The following is a 19,833-nucleotide window of genomic DNA, read 5'->3' on the forward strand; positions in this document are numbered from 1 at the left end:
TCACAAAATGGCCAACATTCCATTTATCATTTTGATTATTTTCTGTCCAAGACATCATGACACTTTAATAAACCACTTACATGGGCCCAATGTTTAAGTCTCTTTGTACCTCCATTGTTTCAAACTCATCAATACATGAAAGCATGGAGATATGATGTTTTTAGGTCAAAAGTGAGATACATCACAAATGCCTACATTTAAACATATCACAAACAGAACAGTCTATTGGGAAGGCACAAACCTTGCACAACTGATGAAATACTTTTGTAATGCAGTAACTCTTATAAGAATGGTGAAATATGGCTACCAATTATCACAGAACAACATTTTTTTTCTAAATAAAGGGATATTAATTAATATTAGTCAGAACACTGACAAGTCACTGCTCTTCTTCCTAAATGCCTCTGTGACCTTCACATTTCCCCAGAGCTACAGTTGACCTATTCAGACTCACTTCCTTTAAATTTCATCATCAGTTTGATGGTTTCAGTTTTACACACAAAATAATCTTTATTCAAAAGAACAAAGCTTCTCAGCACAAAATTACTAAAGCTTCACAATCACCAAACTCCAAATACCTTGACACACAATTTAACATTTATTTGATACAAAAAGGATCCAACTTCTGACACACAGTTAGTAGTGTGTGTAGGAAATTAAGAATACTCACGGCCTGTGTTCTCAAACAATACTTTGTCATTTAGACCGAGTCTCAGCTCTGGCATTCCCGATAGGAACACTCGCATTTTGATGGAGCCCACTATTTCACTACGTAATACATTTCCATTAGCACTGACCTAGATTGGGAGAAAGGAAGATGTTGACGATAGAACTGTTTCTCATAGGGTTCCATTTCAAACAAAGTGCATTCAATAACTGACCAACAATGTCAAAACATTCAGGAATTGGTGACTTGGTGATTACATTTTTCGAATATTCTAGATATGTTTAGTTATATTCAGAAAGTTCATCATGTTAAGAAGCATCAATAATGAAAATGGCAATTTTTTTTTTATTTCCTACGTTTTCACTTAAGGGTTAATCGTTACTGCAAGCTCTGCATAACTCCAACTTCTCCAAGATGACATCTTTATTGCCTGCAGAGTCCTCTCTGGGATGACATTATTAATTTACAAGTATGATCATCAGCTTCACTGATTAATGACTGGATGGAAATAATCCAAGCTCAAAGGATTCTTCCAGCCTGTACTTTCGTACAGTAAGCATGGGACAAAAATCAAACCAGAAGTGAGAGTTTAATGTACAATTTGTACTAATCCACTACAGAGGTCTGCCAGCATGAACTAACAACGATACACTTTCTCACTCTTCCTCTATCACTCCCTTCAGCCTTCAGTAGGGTTCCATGCCTCACACAAAGGTCTTTTAATGGGAGGTGGGGGGGGCTCCAAGAATGGGATGTTTAATAAATCAAGAGTGGCGACACAGGAAGAAATTGACAAGAAGAGTTTGACAGTTTGACGGGCAGAAAACATGAACAAAAGCACAGAGCAAATCCAGAGTTAGTAAAAATTCAAAATAAAATCAAAGCTGAACTGTCTTTATTGAATAAATACCGTGGGCGGCACGGTAGCGTAGCAGTTAGCGCGGTGCTATTACAGCGCCAGCGATCGGGGTTTGATTCCCGTCGCTGTCTGTAAGGAGTTTGTACGTTCTCCCGTGTCTGCGTGGGTTTCCTCCGGGTGCTCCGGTTTCCTCCCACATTCCAAAGACGTACGGGTAGGTTAATTTGGGTTTAAAATGGGCGGCGCGGACTCGTTGGGCCGGAAGGGCCTGTTTACTACACTGTAAATAAAATTTTAAAAAACTTAAAATTTAATTTAAATTTTTAAATTTAAAAATTAGTTTAAATTTGAATACATGTAGCTTTTGCAATAAGACAGATGAATTGACAACACTGATACCAACATACAAGTATGATCAATGGCTATTTCAGACAGGTGGTTGAAGGGTGACCAGCAATGGGTGCTCAATATTCCACTGTTTCAAACAAAGAGGATAAAAGAGAAAAGAGGCAGGGTAGTGTTGTTAATCAAGGAAGGTATCAGAATGGTATTGAGTCATGGCATAGAGGCAACAGATAATAATGTAGAAATAACAGATGAAATAAGTCGAGGGTGGGGGGGGGGGGGGCGCAGAGAGGGCGTGGTGTAGCATATAGGTCCCCAAAACGTGACCTCTTGATAGGGCAGAGCATAAATGGGGAAATATCTAGGGCACGTTTGAAGGGAACTGCAATTGTCATGAGAGATTTTAAATCTTCATATTGATCAGATGAACCAAACTGGCAAGAGTACTGTAGAAGAATTACTTATGGCGTGTGTCAGAGATTGCTTCTTAGCAATAATATAACAAACATTATGTTATAGAACCTATCTGGGAACAGGCCATTTTAGATTTGGTCACGAGGAATGAGGAAGGATTAATAAGACATCTTTGGTTAAAGATCCCCTTGGAGGCAGTGACCACAATATGATAGAATTCCAAATACAGTTTGACACTGAACACCACAGAACATAACACAACACACCACAAAAACAACTTAAATACAGGCAATTATAATGGTATGAAGGTGGAGTTGTCCAAGGTAAACTGGGAAAATAAGCTAAGAGACAGGTCAGTAGATGAACGATGGTAGATATTCAAAGTGCTGGTTCACAACACTCGGAGGAACTTATCCCAATTGGAAAGGATTCCATGAAAAAGGGGCACAATCTATGATTAACAAAGAGAGGTCAAGGATAATGTTAACTTGAAAAGTAGGGCAAATAATGTGATAAGGCCAGAGGACTGGGAAGTTCTAGGATCCACCAGCGAAAGACTAGAAAATTCATAAGGGAGAAAATTGATTTTGAGAGTAAACTTGTGTCTAATATCAAAACAAATTGTTCGAGTTTCTATGGATACATAACCTAGGTGTGGGACCTCTAGAGAACGAGGCTGGTGAATTAATAATGAGAAACAAAGAAATAGCAGATATGTTGAAACATTTTTTACATCAGTCTTTCCCATGGAGAACACTGCAAATATGCCCAATTAACAGATGGGCTGATTTCAAATAACAGAGGGACTTGCAAATATCCCAGTCACAAGGGATAAGGTAGTGGAGAAAGGCAGGGGGCTGAAGGCAGACAAATTACTGGGACCAGATGGCCTGCACCCAAGGGTTTTAAAGGAAGTGGCTGCAGAGACAGTAGTCACATTGATTGAATTTCTCAAAACTTACTAAATTCAGAGAGGGTACCAGAAGATTGGAAAACAGCCAATGTGACTCCCTTGTTTAAAAAGCGAGGAAGACAGAAGGTGGGGAAGCATCAGCCAGTTAGTTTAACATCAATTGTTGGCAAGATACTAGTCAACAATCAAAGAGGAACTAAGGAATCATTTAAGAAAGCTGAATAAAATTCAACATGGAAGGTAAATCATGTTTGACAAATTTGCTTGAATTCTTTGAAGATGTAACAGGGAGAGTTGATCGAGGGAATCTGTAGATGTTGTGTATTTAGATTTCCAGAAGGCGTTTGACAAGGTGCTACATAAAAGGATGGTGCATTAAGAGCCCAAGGTATTGGAAGAAGTGTATTAGCATGGACTGAAAACTGGCTGTCACGTAGAAGGCAAAGAGTTGGAATAAATGGGTCCTCTGCAGGCTGGAGGGATGTAACTAGTGGAGTACCCCAAGGATTGGTTCTTGGCCTGCAATTGTTTACTGTTTTACATCAATGACTCAGAGAAGGGAACAAAATATGTTTCCAAGCTTGGTGAAGTTAGGAAAATAAACAAAGGGGCACATTGTGAAAAGGATACTGTGATCTTGCAACAAGACATAGATAGACTGAGTGACTGGGCAAAAACCTGGCAAGTGAAGTTTAATGTGGGTCACACACTTCGTTAAAAGGAATCAAAAGGTGTATTATTATCTAAATGGAGAGACACTGCAAGCGAGAGAATTACAGAGGGATCAAGGTGTTCTAGTGCATGAATCACAAAGAGTTAGCAGGCAGGTCCAACAAATAGTTAAGGCAGCAAACAGCACGTTAGCCTTTATAGCAAAGTGCTGGAGTTTAACAATAGGGAGCTTTTGTTACAGTTGTCCAGGGTGCTGGAGAGGCACACCTGGAATACCGTACACAGTTTTGGTCCCCTCACCTAAATAAAGGAATTAGGTAGCATTGAAGGTAGTCCAAAGGAGATTCACCAAGCTAATTCCTAGGGTGAGAGGGTTGGCCTATCAAGTGACGCTAGGCAGTTTGGGTCCACATTCCTAGAAGTTTAGAAGACTTAGGGGTGATCTTATTCAAACAGGCAAGATTCTAAGGGGGCTTGACAGAGTAGATGTCGACATGTTTCCACTAGTGGGAGAGTCAGAAACAAGGAGACAAGTTACAAAATAAAGGGTCATTTAAAACTGAGATGCATAGAAATTTCTCTCAGATTGTAGCAAATCTCCTTCCCGAGGGTAGTGGAGGCCAAATCATTGAATATATTTAAGTGGAGATAGATAAATATTTGCAAGGTCAAGAAATTGAGAGCTATGGGGAGGTTGCACAGAGAGGAGTCGATACCAACATAAATCAGACATGATCATTCTGAATGACAGGGCAGATTTGGGTCTACTCCTGCTCCTGTTTTCTTATGTTCTTGTGATCAGAGGGTGAATGAAAAAAGCCAAATAGTCAATCCAAACACCTATAATTGGCCCACTCAAGCAAAGCAGTCAGAAAAGCTTGGAGGCAGATCAAAATAATTTGAATTATCTGCCCGGCAGGTGAAAATATTCAAAACAAGCAAAGAAGCTTCTTTTAAAAATTTGTTTACAGAATGTGGATGTCACTGGCAATGCCCCTGAACCAAGGAGGCAGTTAAAAGTCAACCATAGAGACGGGTCTGGAATGACATATGGACAAGACCTGATGTGAATCATAGATTTACTTCCCTGGAGGACATTCATGAACCAGATGCTTTGTTTTTACAATCCAATAGTTTCACGGTTACCTTTACTAAAACTAGATTTTCTTTTAAATTCCAGATTTACAGATTGAATTTAAATTCCCCAGCTGACAGTGGTATTGGTAGGCGGGTGTCTAATCAATGGTCCAGATCTCTAGCTGCTAGCCCAGTAGCTTAACCACTATGCTACCATCCACAGCTTCCAACAACTTTACCGTGGCTTTGTTCATACAAAAATGAACATTAAAGCCAGCAAGATTTGTATTCCTCACTGGCATTGCCTCTGGGATTATTTTGGGGAGAAGGAAGGGGGAGGTAGGGGTGAGTGGCAACATCTCCATGGTTGATGGGCACCAGGTGTCTGCTTCTGAATAACTCACCAGTAGGTTGACAGATTCAATAACATCGAGAAACACTTCATTTTTGCGATACTTAATCCCCTCTGATCGCCAAGACACTGCATTGGTAACGGTTGCTGGTGGGCGGGGAGCCCCTGTATCTAGCTTATGACCTTCTTGAGTGATGTACCTAAGAACAGAATTTAGAAAGGTTGGAGCTGGCAGTTAGAAGTCAACCATACTGACAGGTCTGGAATGCGCCACTTGAACAATTCAGAGTTCTCGGACTATGTGGGTGGTCAGTAAAATACACTGAAGCAGTCAGATATGAACTGCAGCCAAACAATTTTTCCATAGCAGCTCTACATAATAGGAAAGAAATTCCTGCATTTTATTCGCATTTATTGTTATTGGCAAGTACCAACATTTGTTTCAGACAAGGCTGAGTCATCAAATAAAATCACCATTGTAATATTAACAGTGACCAAAACAGCAATAGTCAGAGGAATAAAAAAAACTTAAAGCAGAGAGAACAAAATAAGCTGAAAATGTTAATGACAGCCAAGCTATCTGGTTTCACTGGCAACCTGGGTAGTGAGAACAGGAATGTACTTTCTTCCTTTTAAACATTCTGCATTTAACCTCCTAGCCAAGTTATTAGCGGAAGCGAGAGAGGTAGATCTGATACATGTCGAGGTTTTCCTATTACAGACAGGATAAACATGACACTTTCTGGCACAGCTCATCCATCAGCTCAAGGAAAATGAAAAACAGCAGGCCCCTCGAGCTTGTACCATCGTTCAACATTATGCTCAATATTGATCCACACACAAATTAGTGACCCGTGTATCCAAAAATCTATTGATCAATCTTGACTAAGATCAGCTCCTGGGCATCCACACCTTTCTACAATACAGAATTTCCAAAGATTTTCAGGCTTCCTTGCAAATCTTTCCTCATCTCAGTGCTAAGTGACCAACTGCTTATCTTGAGACTATGCCCCCCGCCACCAAGTTCTAGACTCTCCGGCAAGAAAAACACACTTTCAGCATTCCCATTTCAACAAACCTTCAAATTCTTTTTCTTCATGGGATCGTCTCTCATTTTTGTGAACATTAACGAATACACGGCTAATCTACTCATTCTCCTCAACAATGAATATGGCCACAGTGCCTTCACAAATCCTCGTCAGCCCATCCTAATACTTTAACTCTACCTCTTAAACCTTTCATGTGGCACCTTTGTAAATGGCCTTTGAAAATCCAGCTATACTAAATTTAACTGATTCCCCCTTATTTAACCTGATTGTTACATGCTCAAAAAACGCAAGTTATTTCATACAATTTCAAAAATATTCACTTCTCTTTAATTATATTTTGATATTGTTAATATACTTTGGTTCCATGTCATTAATAGGCTCCAACAGTTTTGGCCAACTAACATTAGATTAACAAATCTATATTTCCTTGCCTTCTCTCCTTATCTGAAGAGCAGTGTTACATTTGTTTTAATATTTGCAAGATCACCACAGATGGATACACCATCTACACAGCCACCTCTATTAGTACCCTAGAATCCTGGCTGTCAAGTTGAGGGGATTTAGTAACTTTTCATTTCCTTACTGAATATTAGTAAGCAGAATGTATTATGTTAATGTCCTCTGGCTAGTCTCTGGTAAATAGCAAACTTCAAGATGTTGACAGCAGAATACCTGGCAATGGTAATGTCACTGCATGTCAAGCAGTGGTGATTAAACTCTTAAAGGAGATGATCATTGCGCCTTGCCACTTTTCACTCCAAGTCTGACCACAACATGGACATTTTTAAAGGGTTTCAAATGGGACTGAACACTGCAGTCAGCCCCATCTAACCCTATGATGGAACAGCAATCACTGGTGAAACAGCTGATGACTTAGCTCAGGATACTGCCTTGAGGAATTACTACAGCAATTACTTTTCTTTAACAAGGACATGAAATAGGAATTAGAGGCCACAAAACCCCTCAAGGCTGCTCATAGATGATTTGACCTGTGGTCTCAACACCATTTTTCTGTCAAATCTGCATAATCCTCCTAGTCCAAAAATGTAATCTATGTGAGACTTGAATATATCTAATAACTCAAAGTGCACAGCCCTCTGGGGTGTTCTAAATACTCACCACAAGACACTAAATCCCTACTTTGACGATGTCCTTTCACTCCAATTTATTTAAGGAACTTCTTCCATTATTCCAATTTATCATCCCAGTCAAATCCACTTGGAAGATGCACCTTGCACATCAATGCTTCCATTTTCTTCAACCAAAGATTCTTGTCCACTCTAGTCAGCAGGGACACCAGTTCCTACACTTCTGCTCTCACCTTTTGCCCTGCATCTCAGACCATAAAAGAGCTCCACCAAGATCTCATTTTCCACCCCACCAGACTCAGAATTCAATGCATCATCTTCATCATTTTTGACAGCTCTGCATGCACCACTAAATTACCACATTCTAAAATTCCTTTTTCTGGATTCCAAAGAGACCATTTCCTCTGCAACACACTCTTCAATCATCATAACACTCCTGCTTTACACACATCTTCCTGTGCAAGGAAACATCTTGTCCCATTCTACAGGGCTTGAAACAACCTTTCCAGACTCAGCACTGCTTTAGTTGTACTTCTGTCAATTTAGTATCCTGCATTCACAGTCACAATGCAGCCTCCCTAACCATACCTAACATGGGAAACCACATTCCAGAACACCTAGCCAAATGGGAATATTAATCACAACCTTCCAATTGACCACATTTCAGTGCTCTATTCCACTTCAACCTCACTGGCCTCCTACACAGGTTGCAGCCAAGCTTAATGAAGGCATGAGGAACAAAATCACTTTCAATTACAGCGATCTTCCAGACCCACCGAGTTCAACAATTTCAGAAGGTGTTTCTTCTGTTCCTACTTTCTGATCCTCTGGACCCACCTTGTGTCTCTTTACTTATCCCATTCCCATCCCTTTTGCCTGACACTCTCATTCCTATTGTCATTTAATTACTCCTGCCTTCCAACACACTCCTTTTGTTCTTTCTTCACCGCCCCATTTTCATGGCCTTAAGACCTATCACTCTCATTTCTTTTCAGCTCTGATGAAAGATTTTCAATCTGAAACTCTAACTACTTCACTCCACACAGGTAATTTGTTCCATTAAGTATTGCTAGCATTTTCTGCCTTCAAGAAGAGTACTTATTTCAAGGAAAACGTTACCAATTTTGCCTGCCTTCAACCATCTCTCCAGGCTTTGGCACAATAACATACTGAACCTCGGCACTAGTCTAACTAGTCACCTTAAGAGAGAGTGAATGCAACACCACTGATGCAGGGCTGGGAAATCACATCAAGAACATCGACTCCTTGATCTAATATTAAAACAAAATCATATTTTCAAAGAAATCATTTCAAGCAAATGAAATGTTTAAAAATTTAAAACAAACAACTTCAAATAAACTTCACAACCATTTCACGGAGTCATTCAGCACAGAGACTACTCGCCTTGCAGTTTGTGCTATCATAAAGACAAGTCAATTTGCCCTAAAATAAAAACAGAAAATGCTGGAAATGCTCAGCAGGTCAGGCTGTATCTGTGGGAAGAGAAACAGAGTCAACACTTCAGGTCGAAGGCACTTCGTCAGAACTGAGAAGGAGACAAAAAGTGCGTTAAGCCCTAGGGTGGGTGGGGAGAGGCGATGTCTCTGACTGGGCAAGATACGGGGTGACCATGGGGATAAGCTGTAATAAAGATTATCTGGTCAATGAATGAATGGAAATGCAGTGAAAATGCAGAGCAGGAAGACATGCCTGGCAGGTCAGGCAGGGAATGTCCTCGAATCCTAGAGGGGGAGGGAAAAAACCAAGCTGAGCCACTGTTTCCATTTCCAATTCCAATTCCCTGGTCCCAATGGTGTTACTGTAACCATGGATATACAATCCCTTTACACCTGTCCCACATCAGGATGACCTGAAGGCCCGCCACTTCTTCCTGGAGCAGAGGCTCAACCGGTTCCCCTCCATCAACACACTCTGGCTGAACTTGTTCCCACGTTGAACAATTTCTCCTTCAACTCCACTCACTCGCACTAGATCAAAGGTGTCGCTATGGCCTCTCACATGGCCCAAGCTATGCCTGTCTTTTTGTGGGAAATGTGGAATAGTCTTTGTTCCAGTCCTACCTGGGCCCACTCAATTCTTTTCCCAGTACATCAGTGACTGCATGGGCTGCCTCCTGCAGAACGCCACAATTTCATTACTGGTGCTTTCACCAATTTCCACCCTGTGGTCTCCCTCACAAGGTCAATCTCTGAATCTTCCCTTCCTTTTCTGGATCTCTCAGTCTTCATCCCAGGAGATAGGCTAGCTACTAACATCCATTACAAGCCAACTGACTTCCATAGCTATCTTGACTACTCCTCATTCCACCCTGCCTCCTACATTTTGTCCTCTCCTCCCCTTTCAGCATTCCACAGGAACTGTTCCCTTTGCAATTCCCTGGTCCACTCTTCTATTTCCATGAACCATTCCCCCCACCACCCCCCCTTCCTTTCAGCACCTTCCCAGCCCCCACAGGCGATGCAACACTTGTACTTCCACCTCTTCCCTCTCCGCCAACCAGGAATCCAAGCAGTCTTTCCAAGTGAAGCAGCGATTCACTTGCACTCGTTCCAGTCTAGTGTACTGCATTTGTTGCAGTAACGTGGCCTCCTCTACAAGGGAGGAAAACAAACACAGATTAAGTGATCGCTTTGCTGAGCACCTATGTTCAGTCTGCAGGGGTGACCCTGAGCTCCCCATTGCCTGCGACTTTAATTCCCCATCCAACCCATCCGTCCGTGACCTCCTGCACTATTACAATGCAAGCTTGAGGAACAACACCTCATCTTCCATCCAGGCACACTGCAGCCTTCTGGACTAAATATCCAATTCTATAACTTCAGGTAACTTGCTTCTTCTGTCTGCATCAGTCGTCTATCAGCAATAGTGGCTCAGCTCGTTTGTTTTTGACTCCCTTTTTTTCTCTGTGCCTCTGGGAGTGGATGACATGTCCAGCCTGACCTTCTGGGCACATCCTCCAGCTTTGCATTTCGGAAAAACTGGAAACCTCTGGGAAGGGGAGCGCAAAAGGATGTGACACTACAGGAGGAATAAAAGGAGAATCCATTAATTATCTGCTCACACAAAAATCACCAACCAACTGATAAAATAAATATTTTAACTGACATCATTAGAAATATTTGGCTAGTATTGTTTACCCTCCAGCACTATTTCATTACAATACCCCCTACTTACTCCTGTAAGATCTTGCTGTCTGTCGTCTGTGGGTAACCAAAGTCCATTAACTCATCAAGCAGCTCATAGATTATAACAAAATTATCACGAATACTTTCTTCTTCTAGTTCCTTAAAATACTCAGAAAATACCTGGAAAGAGAACAGAAATATTAATGACAATGCACATCCCTCACAGTGCAAGCCCCACGATAATGGTAAAGCTTAGAGCTCCACCAAATTTAATACAGGAAGGGAGGATCCAAAAGCAACATTACATTTTCACAAGCCAAAGTTTCCAAATTTCCAAAGCCCCACTTAATGAAAAAGTAACAAAAGTAGATATGGTGTCAGTCCACTGCTCGTGTCAGAAGTTATGGGTTCAAGTCCCACTTATACACCAATATTCTAGAGGATTATCTAGGCAGTGCTGCATTGTCACAGGTGCCATCTTTTGGATGGGACCCTGAAGCCAGGCTCGATCTGCTCCGTCAGGTGGATGCAAAACATCCCACAGCACCACTTTGAAGAGCAGAGTTCCTCCTGACGTCTAATCACCTTGCTGTCTGGGAAAGCTTTTTGTACAGCAGTGACCACATTTTAAGAGGTTCATTGACTGCTTTGGAATGTCATGACATCAGAAATGGCATATGTAAATGTAAGTGTTCTCCTTTTTGCATACCGCCCTTGGTTGTGCTGACAGGTGTCTGCACGTGTCACATGCATTCACAACAGAGGATCTTTAGCTGCAAAGAGAAGGCCCAACAAACTCAGGTAAATCTGATGCAGAGCAGAAGATCACTGACTTACACTTAGCTAGGTAATCTCAGAAGCAACTTTGTTGAGATATTGAGCTGGGGAGGTGGAGGTTGGGTGGGGGCAGGAAATACGTGATTAAACCCAGAAGTGGGGTCTAGATGGGGAAAGAAGAAAGCCATTGTTCTTACCTGAACCACCTTATAGAGGAAAGCGAACACCAGTGACACACATGCATTCTTCTTGGAGGTCGCAACAACTGCACAGAGATTAAGGTTAAAATGGACAGCTATAAATTCTTATTAGCACACAACTGTAGGTGGGTCAAGTTACCCCTGAACCCAAGTTATTCAAAGTACAAGATAACTACAATTAACAGTCATTTCGAAGACTGGTGGATAATTGAGTCCTCAAAAGTTTGGTCTTGGGTAAGTGAGTGTGCTACTATTGGCGTTATGAAATAGACTATCCATGGCAAACTTGAACCTCAGTAGGTTTGTGATGTTGCTCAATGGTGAAAAAGGATTCACCGACTAAGTTTGATTGGCGTCAATGGGCATAAGATAAGACGATCTCTGATGGTTGGTATCTCCCAACATTTGAAGAAATAATCCGGAAAGCAGATAATTGAAAGATCGGTAACTGATGTCCCTCTGTATTAAAGTAGCTATCCATCAATGATGTTGTATCCTAAAGAGTGTTGACAGATGTTATTTATATGGGCTTACAGAAAGTAACAAGGGTTGACATGCATGATAAATATGGTTAATGTGAAGCAGTGGGTGTTCCTGCTACAGTAACCTAGAAGCCTGAACAAATGTTCCAGAAATGGGAGCTTAAATCCCAGCATGGTAGCCAGGTATTTTAAATTCAGTTAATTAAATAAATCTTGAGGGGAAAAAAAAGCCAGCCTCAATGTCTTGAAACAGAAGGATTGTTACAAAACGCCCTCTGGTCCACAAATGTACTTAAGAGAATGAAATTTCTGGTCTGTGCAACTACATCCCTACAAAATAAAAATTGGGTGACTGCCCTCCAAAATGACCCAGCAGACCGAGCTGAAGTGTAATTGGCAGTGGGTGATACACGCAGGCCTTACCAGCATTCATCTCATCAATGAGGATATATAGAGTCTCAAACGTCATTACTGAACTCGGTGCAACAACATGAATAGGAAATTGGTTACATGACAGGAAACAGTAGATAATCGGACTGGAGGGAAGTATCTCATTCAGTTCCCCAGGGGTTGGTACTAGAACCACTGCTTTTCTTAGTACATTTTGATGATTTTGATTTAGACAGCACAATTTCAAAATCTGAAGATGATATAAAACTTGAAGGTGTAGTGAACGGAAGACAGTTATCGACTTCAAGGTGGCAAGCTGGTGGAATGGGCAGACAGGTGACAAACAATTCAATGCAGAGAAATGCAAAGTACTACATTTTTTTGGGAAGAATAAGAGGCAATATAAACCAAAGGATATGATCCTAAAGGGCACAAGGATCTGGGGGAGGAGGAGGGGGGTCCATAAGCATAGTTAACCTTTAATGCTTTTAAGAAACTAAGTAGTTAAAAGTGCACATGGGATCCTGGGTTTATACATGGAGGCAGATATTACAAAAACAAGAAATCCATGATGAACATTTATAAAACATCACTGTGGCCACAAATGGAGTATTGATGAATTGCATGCTGATTGAATATTCAATAGAATGCAAGCCCTGACAATACAATTTTGTCATTTTTTGACTCTCTTAACCTCAATATCAAGCTGGCAAGTTTGCACTGTGCCCCCACAAAAGACAATATCACTTCTTGCATGTGGTGCACAGAACTAAGTGCTATGCTTCTTATGGAAACAGATAATTATAAAACAGAATGTAATTTCTTCCTCTGTATTCCCATCCTCTGAAAGTAAAGATCTTGCCCTTTAACTTACTTCTGTCCACCATACAGTCTCAAAGCTGGGAGGACGAGTATGCTAAAATCTCTCTCTGTACACATCTACAAATTTCATATCGCTTCGAAAATGCTCTAATCTTCGCATAGTGCCATGTGTCCACTGTGGATGATCTCTTCCATCATTTTGATCCTGTCTATAGATTTGCAGTGCTGTTTAACTTCATATTGTCAGCAAATTCAGATGCATGGCACTGTTTCTTCATCTACATAACCTCTCAAAAATTTATGCAAAGCAGTTGGCCCACTGTAGGTCCCTGGGCTGCTCCCTTATCTCCACTCCTTAAGTCCAAGTCCCACAAGACTTGAATGGATATGGACCACAACAAGTTTCATTGCCAATGTGGCTGATCACAGAACTGTTTTGTCTGCTCACTACTTTAGGATTATCCTCAAGTGCAGAGATAACCCCTGACTTCTTTTCTTCACTGCAAACTTCTTTAACCCCTCGTCCCTGATTTCACCTCCAATAAATGTGAGGAGATTGTACACTTTTGTCACTTGGGATTTAGGCCACAGTCAGTTGTCTTTGTCCCCAATTCACCTAGCTTCCCTTAAAGTTGCCCCCAGTCGAGATCTGAACTTGCATCCAATGTGGAGATAACTAAGAGATGGTAAGGAGGAACACGAAGGCCACCAGTACTGGAATCTGATATGCAAGGAAGGTGATAATGGGAACCAATAGGGAGAGACGAAGGGCAGACGGAACCAGAGGCTGGGGGGACCCATTGGGTGAAATGTAGGTGAATGGAATTCTGAGGGGTAAGGGGACGAAAATGGGTGATGGGGGGCTGGGGATATGGGAAAAGGAACAAAAATGAAAAGCACTAGGGGACGAGGGTTAAAGGAAATAGGAAAATTCAATGCTCATACCATTGGGTTGTAGACTATCCAGGCAGATTATCAGGTGTTGTTCCTCTAGTTTGCATTGGGCCTCTCCCTGGCAATGGAGAAGGCAGTGGATAGACAGGGCGGAATGGGAGAGGGAAGGGGAATTGAAGTGACATGGAACTGGGAGCTTGGGATGGCCACTGCGGACAGAGCCCAGGTGCTCTGCAAATCGATCACCTAGTCTGCGTTTGGTCTCACCAATGTAAAGATTAGGTCCCTGGATGGTGGTGAGGGAGGAGGTGCAACAACAAGCGTTACACCTCCTGCGGTCGCAGGGGAATGTGCCAGGGTCAGGGAGAGCAGGGAGTCATGGAGGGAGTGGTCCCTGCGGAATGCAGAAAAGGATGGGGAGGAGATGTGGCTAGTGGTGGTATCTTGTTGCATCTGGAAAAAAAAAGAGGAAAGATGGTGTGCTGGATGCAGAGTTAGTAGGGTGAAAGATGAGGACTAGGAGAATTCTCTCTCTGTTCTGCCCGAAGAGAGGTGGATGAGAGCAGAGAAAATGAGCAAGAGGGCTCCATCAACCACAGGAGGAGGGAAGTCCTCCTTTTTCAAGAAATGTGACATTTCAGAAAAGGCAGCAAAATGTGCAAGTAAATGTTAACTTCCCAATAAATGAGGCGATGTATTGTGGAAGGTGGAATGAAGAAAGACAATGCAAATTAAATAAGATCATAAGTAGGAACAGGAGTAGGTTATTCAGCCCCTTAAATTTGCTCCATGATTCAATATGACTGTGGCTAATCTGGCATTCCTAAAATACATTTTCATGCCCTTTTGCCATAACCCTCAATTCTCTTAATTATTAGAAAACTATTTCAGCCTTAAATACATCCAGATACTCTGACCCCACACCTCTCTGTGGCCAGCAGTTCCAAAGACTCTAAGCCTCAAAGAAATGTTTCCTTATCTCAGTCTTCTTCCTTACCTGCTTGTTGTGCGATCACGTCCTCTAGTTCTGGACTTCCCCTTGCTCAGTATTTACCCTGCCTTAGCCCGCCAAGAGTTGTACATGCTCAATAAGATCCCTTCTCATTCTACCGAACTCCAATGAGTACCAATCCATTTAACCTTTCCCCATAGGACATCTCCAATCCTGGGATCACCCTCATGAACCTTCTCTGAATTGCCTCCAATGAAATAATATCTTTCCTTCAAATAGGGTGGACCAAAATTGTTTACAGTACTCTAAATGTGTTCTCACTAGTTCCCTGTACAGGTGCAGTAAGAATTCCTTACTTTTATAATCCAACACCTTTGAAATAAGGGCCGATACTCCACTGGCCTTTTCTATTAATGGCTACATTTATGTGCTAGCTTTCACTGTTTCATGCTCAAGAATCCCAAACCCCTTTGTGTTGATGCCTTATGCAATTTGTTCTCCTATCCAAATACTTTTTGTTCTTCCTTCCAAAACTTCACAATTCCTATTCTCATTTTTTGCTCATTCACCCTAACTATCAATATCTTCCCAAAACTATTTGTACCCTCCTTACAACTTGCCTTCTCACCTATTTTTATGTTGTTCGCAAATCTGGTTACCATACATTCACTTTATTCCTGTTATTAAAATATATCATAAACAGTTGCAGTCCCAACACTGATCCTTGTGAGATTCCACTGACCGCAGGTACCCAATCTGATAAGGACCCCTTTATCCCTACACGTTAGCCAATTATCTATCGGTGCCAATAGTAGCCTCCAACACCATGGGCTCAGCTCGTAAAAGAAACCTAGGGAGCATTTTGGAATGGATCATTGAACATGGCAAGCCAGATGAACAAAGCAGTTAATAAAGCACACAGGATCCTGGATATTATAAATTAAGGCACAGAGGGTAAAATCCAGAAAGACATGCTAAACCTACATAAACCATCAGTTTGGCTCCAGCTGGAGTATAATGCTCAAATTTTAGACACCACATCTTAGGAAGGTTGACATGATCTTGTAAAGTTTACACGTAATTCACTAGAATTGTTCTAGGAGCAACTGATTATACAGTTGCCAGGGCAAACAAAAGAAGCTGCAATTGTTCTTCTTACAGCAAAGGTGACTAAGGAAAACATCTAAAGCTGCAAAGTGTTCAGATGGAATAAAGAGAAAGCTCTTCCAGTGGCTGATGGGTAGATAGCGAGGAGGGCACAGAACCAGGGGTGACACAAGGACAATCATTTTATACCATGGTGAATATAGATATAATTATACGTTTGAAAAGGGTATTGATAAATTACTCCGAGGAGAAATTACAGATTTATTGAAAAAGAGCAAAGGAGTGGAACCAACTGAATTGCTCTTCAGAGCAAGCAATGGGAGAGGCTGAATGGCCTTTTTCTGTGCAATACTACTCTCGTGTCCTTTTTTTTAAAATGGAATCATATTGTGGAACAGATACAATATTAATTTAACTATCGAACTGCTGTTATATTTAAGATTTGGAGCTTCGCTGCAATGCAAGTTCATATATCTGTGCCAGAAGTTTGGATAGGTCACTTTTACAGTGATCATTATTGAACACAAACTACAATGTAAATATAGCAATCACAAACTGCAGTATTCAGGGCTGCAGACTTCTGATTTGCCCCATCCTACACTGTTTTACTTCCTGCAATTTGAAATGAGTAACTTCTTGATACAGGCACTGTTCCTGAAAGTACTGAAGTGAATTGGTGAGACAGTTGTAAAAGGTAGGAAAGTGCTAAAGTATTCTTTATGTGCAGTTTTAGATCCTCAAAGGCAAATGCTCAAAACAGCTTTTAAGGATACGATATAGGTTGTTATGCTTAATCCACATGAATCGAACTGCTCCGTGCGACAAGATGGGCGTCAGAGAGCACTCCTCCTCCTTTTCCATCAGAATAGGCATAAAGTGTTCTATTTCTGACATCTCCACATCTCCTCGATAATTCCGACAAATTAAGACCTGAGAAACAAAGGACACGTTTATCAATATTGTGACGTGCTCTGGAAAATGGTGATATGTCTTTATTTACTTCTGAGAACACAAATAATTCGGTGCAAGAGAACCATTTCATAATTGCACATTTATCATCTTGACCAAGGAGATGAAGACAGTACAGGGTTTATATCTCCCAAACTATAGCTTCTACCACCTGGAAGACCAAAAGGTAGTAGGCTGATCCTTTATTAATTACTGATTAGACCACAACCAGGATATTATAACACCACAATTTAGGAAGAAGGTGAAGAGGGTGAAGAAACATTTACTAGAATGGTTTCTGTGTTGAGAGATTTCAGCTACAAAATTAGACAGAAGCAGCTGTGGTCGTTTTCTATGGTGCAAAGCAGCTTGAAATTTGATAAGTGATGTGCAGAAACCACAGATTCAGCGATTGGCAAATGCACAGGCAAACTGCAAAAAAAAATCTTTATAAAGAAAGAATGGCTGTGATCTAGAAATCACTGCCTGTGACGGTGCTGATAACAGTATATCACGGCTTTTAGAGAGCACTCAGGAATGAGGGAAAATAATCTGTGGGGAGGACAGGGGTCAGACTGATTGGATTGCCCTACAAACAGCTGGAACAAACAGCCTCCTTCTGTGTCATAACAATTCCATGATTATATTACACAGGAATGCCACCACCTACATATTCCCAAGATGCACATACTCCTGACTTAGCAACGATGCGATGTTTATGTATTTTCAAGTCCAAATCCAAGAACCTTCTACCACACAGCAACGTGTGAGTGTGCCATCACCAGACAACTTCATGCCGGTAGCTCACCACCATCTTCTTAAGGACGATAACTAAAGGACTGCTGGTCTTACCAGAAACAGCCAAAATGTGTAATAAAAAGACTTTATCTAAATTTGCGAATCATTCAGCCCATCTCACCTATTCCATGTAGAAGCCTCCTCAATTCTAATACCCCCTTCCTACATTTTTGCCCATATCCCTCTAGCCTCTACTCCCGCATGTGTATAACCGGCCTCCACCTGCAGCAATCCCCCTATGTAGCAGCAAAGTTCCAAGCATGTAGGAAAGAAAATTCATCAAAATTATTTATTTGATCAATTGGGGACCATCATATCTTTCTTCCAGATCTAATACTCTGTGAACCAATGAGCTAGAATAGGATGGTACAGCAGAAATCAAATAAGTAGCGCATTCGATGGAAAAGTTTAATTTCGTCAAAAGTTGATTTATTCAATAGCAAACAATTTATGGAGCCTATTGGAATTTTTCGGGGATGAAGCAAATAAAATTCCTGAACAAGTATGTAGCAACATTTCCTGACAGTGGTATCACTCAGTTCTGATAACGTAAATAATTTCCAGCCTATGTTATAGAACCATAGAACAATACAGCACAATATAGGCCGCTCGGCCCACTATGTTGTGCCAACCTTCAAACCACTCCTAAGACTATCTAACCCCTTCCTCCCACATATCCCCCTATTTTAAATTCCTCCATATGCTTATCTAACAAGCTCTTGAACTTGACCAACGTATCTGCCGCCACCACCACCCCAGGCAGCGCATTCCATGCCCCAACCACTCACTGGGTGAAAAACTCCCTCTGATATCTCCCTTGAACTTCCCACCCATCACCTTAAAGCCATGCCCTCTTGTATTGAGCATTGGCGCCCTAGGAAAGAGGCACTGGCTGTCCACTCTATTCCCCTTAATATTTTGTATACCTCTATCATGTCTCCCCTCATCATCCTCCTCTCCAAAGAGTAAATCCCTAGCTCCCTTAGTCTCTCCTCATAATCCATACTCTCCAAACCAGGCAGCATCCTGGTAAATCTCCTCTGCACCCTTTCCAATGCTTCCACATCCTTCCTATAATGAGGCAACCAGAAATGGACACAGTACACCAAGTGTGGTCTAACCAGAGTTTTGTAGAGCTGCATCATTACCTTGCGGCTCTTAAACTCGATCCCACAACTTATGGAAGTTAACATCCCAGAAGCTTTCTTAACTACCTTATTCACCTATGAGCCAACTTTCAGTGATCTGTGGATATGAACCCCCAGATCCCTCTGCTCCTCCACACTACCCAGAATCCTGCCATTAACTTTGTACTCTGCCTTGGAGTTTGTCCTTCCAAAGTGTACCATCTCACACTTCTCCAGATCAAACTCAATCTGCCACTTCTCAGCCCAGCTCTGCATCCTATCAATATATCTCTGCAATCTTCAATGGTCCTCCACACTATCCACAACACCACTGACTTTTGTGTCGCCTGCAAACTTGCCAACCCAGCCTTCTACCCCCTCATCCAAGTCATTAATAAATATCACAAAAAGTAGAGGTTCCAGAACCGATCCTTGTGGGACACCACTAGTCACAGCCCTCCAATCTGAATGCACTCCCTCCACCACAACCCTCTGCTTTCTACAAGCAAGCCAATTCTGAATCCACACGGCCAAGCTTCCCTGGATCCCTTGGCCTCTGACCTTCTGAAGAAGCCTACCATGTGGAACCTTGTCAAATGCCTTACTAAAATCCATGTAGACCACATCTACTGCACTACCCTCATCAATCTTCCTGGTCACCTCCTCAAAGAACCCTATTAGGCTTGTGAGGCAAGATCTTCCCTTCACAAATCCATGCTGGTTGTCCCTAATCAGTCCATGATTCTCTAAATGC

The 19,833-nt window shown here is 41.6% G+C and overlaps 1 protein-coding gene across 1 annotated transcript in view; it reads right to left on the minus strand.

Moving 5' to 3' along the window:
• The window catches only part of LOC127582606 (AP-1 complex subunit mu-1), a 94,079-nt gene that overhangs the window by 64,678 nt on the left and 9,568 nt on the right, over positions 1–19,833 (minus strand). Inside the window, exons 2-6 of the mRNA XM_052038044.1 lie at positions 16,980–17,136; positions 11,557–11,624; positions 10,632–10,762; positions 5,352–5,499; positions 671–797 (exon numbers count right to left, since the gene is read on the minus strand). Of these exons, the coding sequence (XP_051894004.1) occupies positions 671–797; positions 5,352–5,499; positions 10,632–10,762; positions 11,557–11,624; positions 16,980–17,136 (631 nt within the window). The remainder of the gene's footprint in view (positions 1–670; positions 798–5,351; positions 5,500–10,631; positions 10,763–11,556; positions 11,625–16,979; positions 17,137–19,833) is intronic.

Source organism: Pristis pectinata, chromosome 24 (genome assembly GCF_009764475.1).
Source record: "Pristis pectinata isolate sPriPec2 chromosome 24, sPriPec2.1.pri, whole genome shotgun sequence".
Lineage (NCBI taxonomy): Eukaryota > Metazoa > Chordata > Chondrichthyes > Rhinopristiformes > Pristidae > Pristis > Pristis pectinata.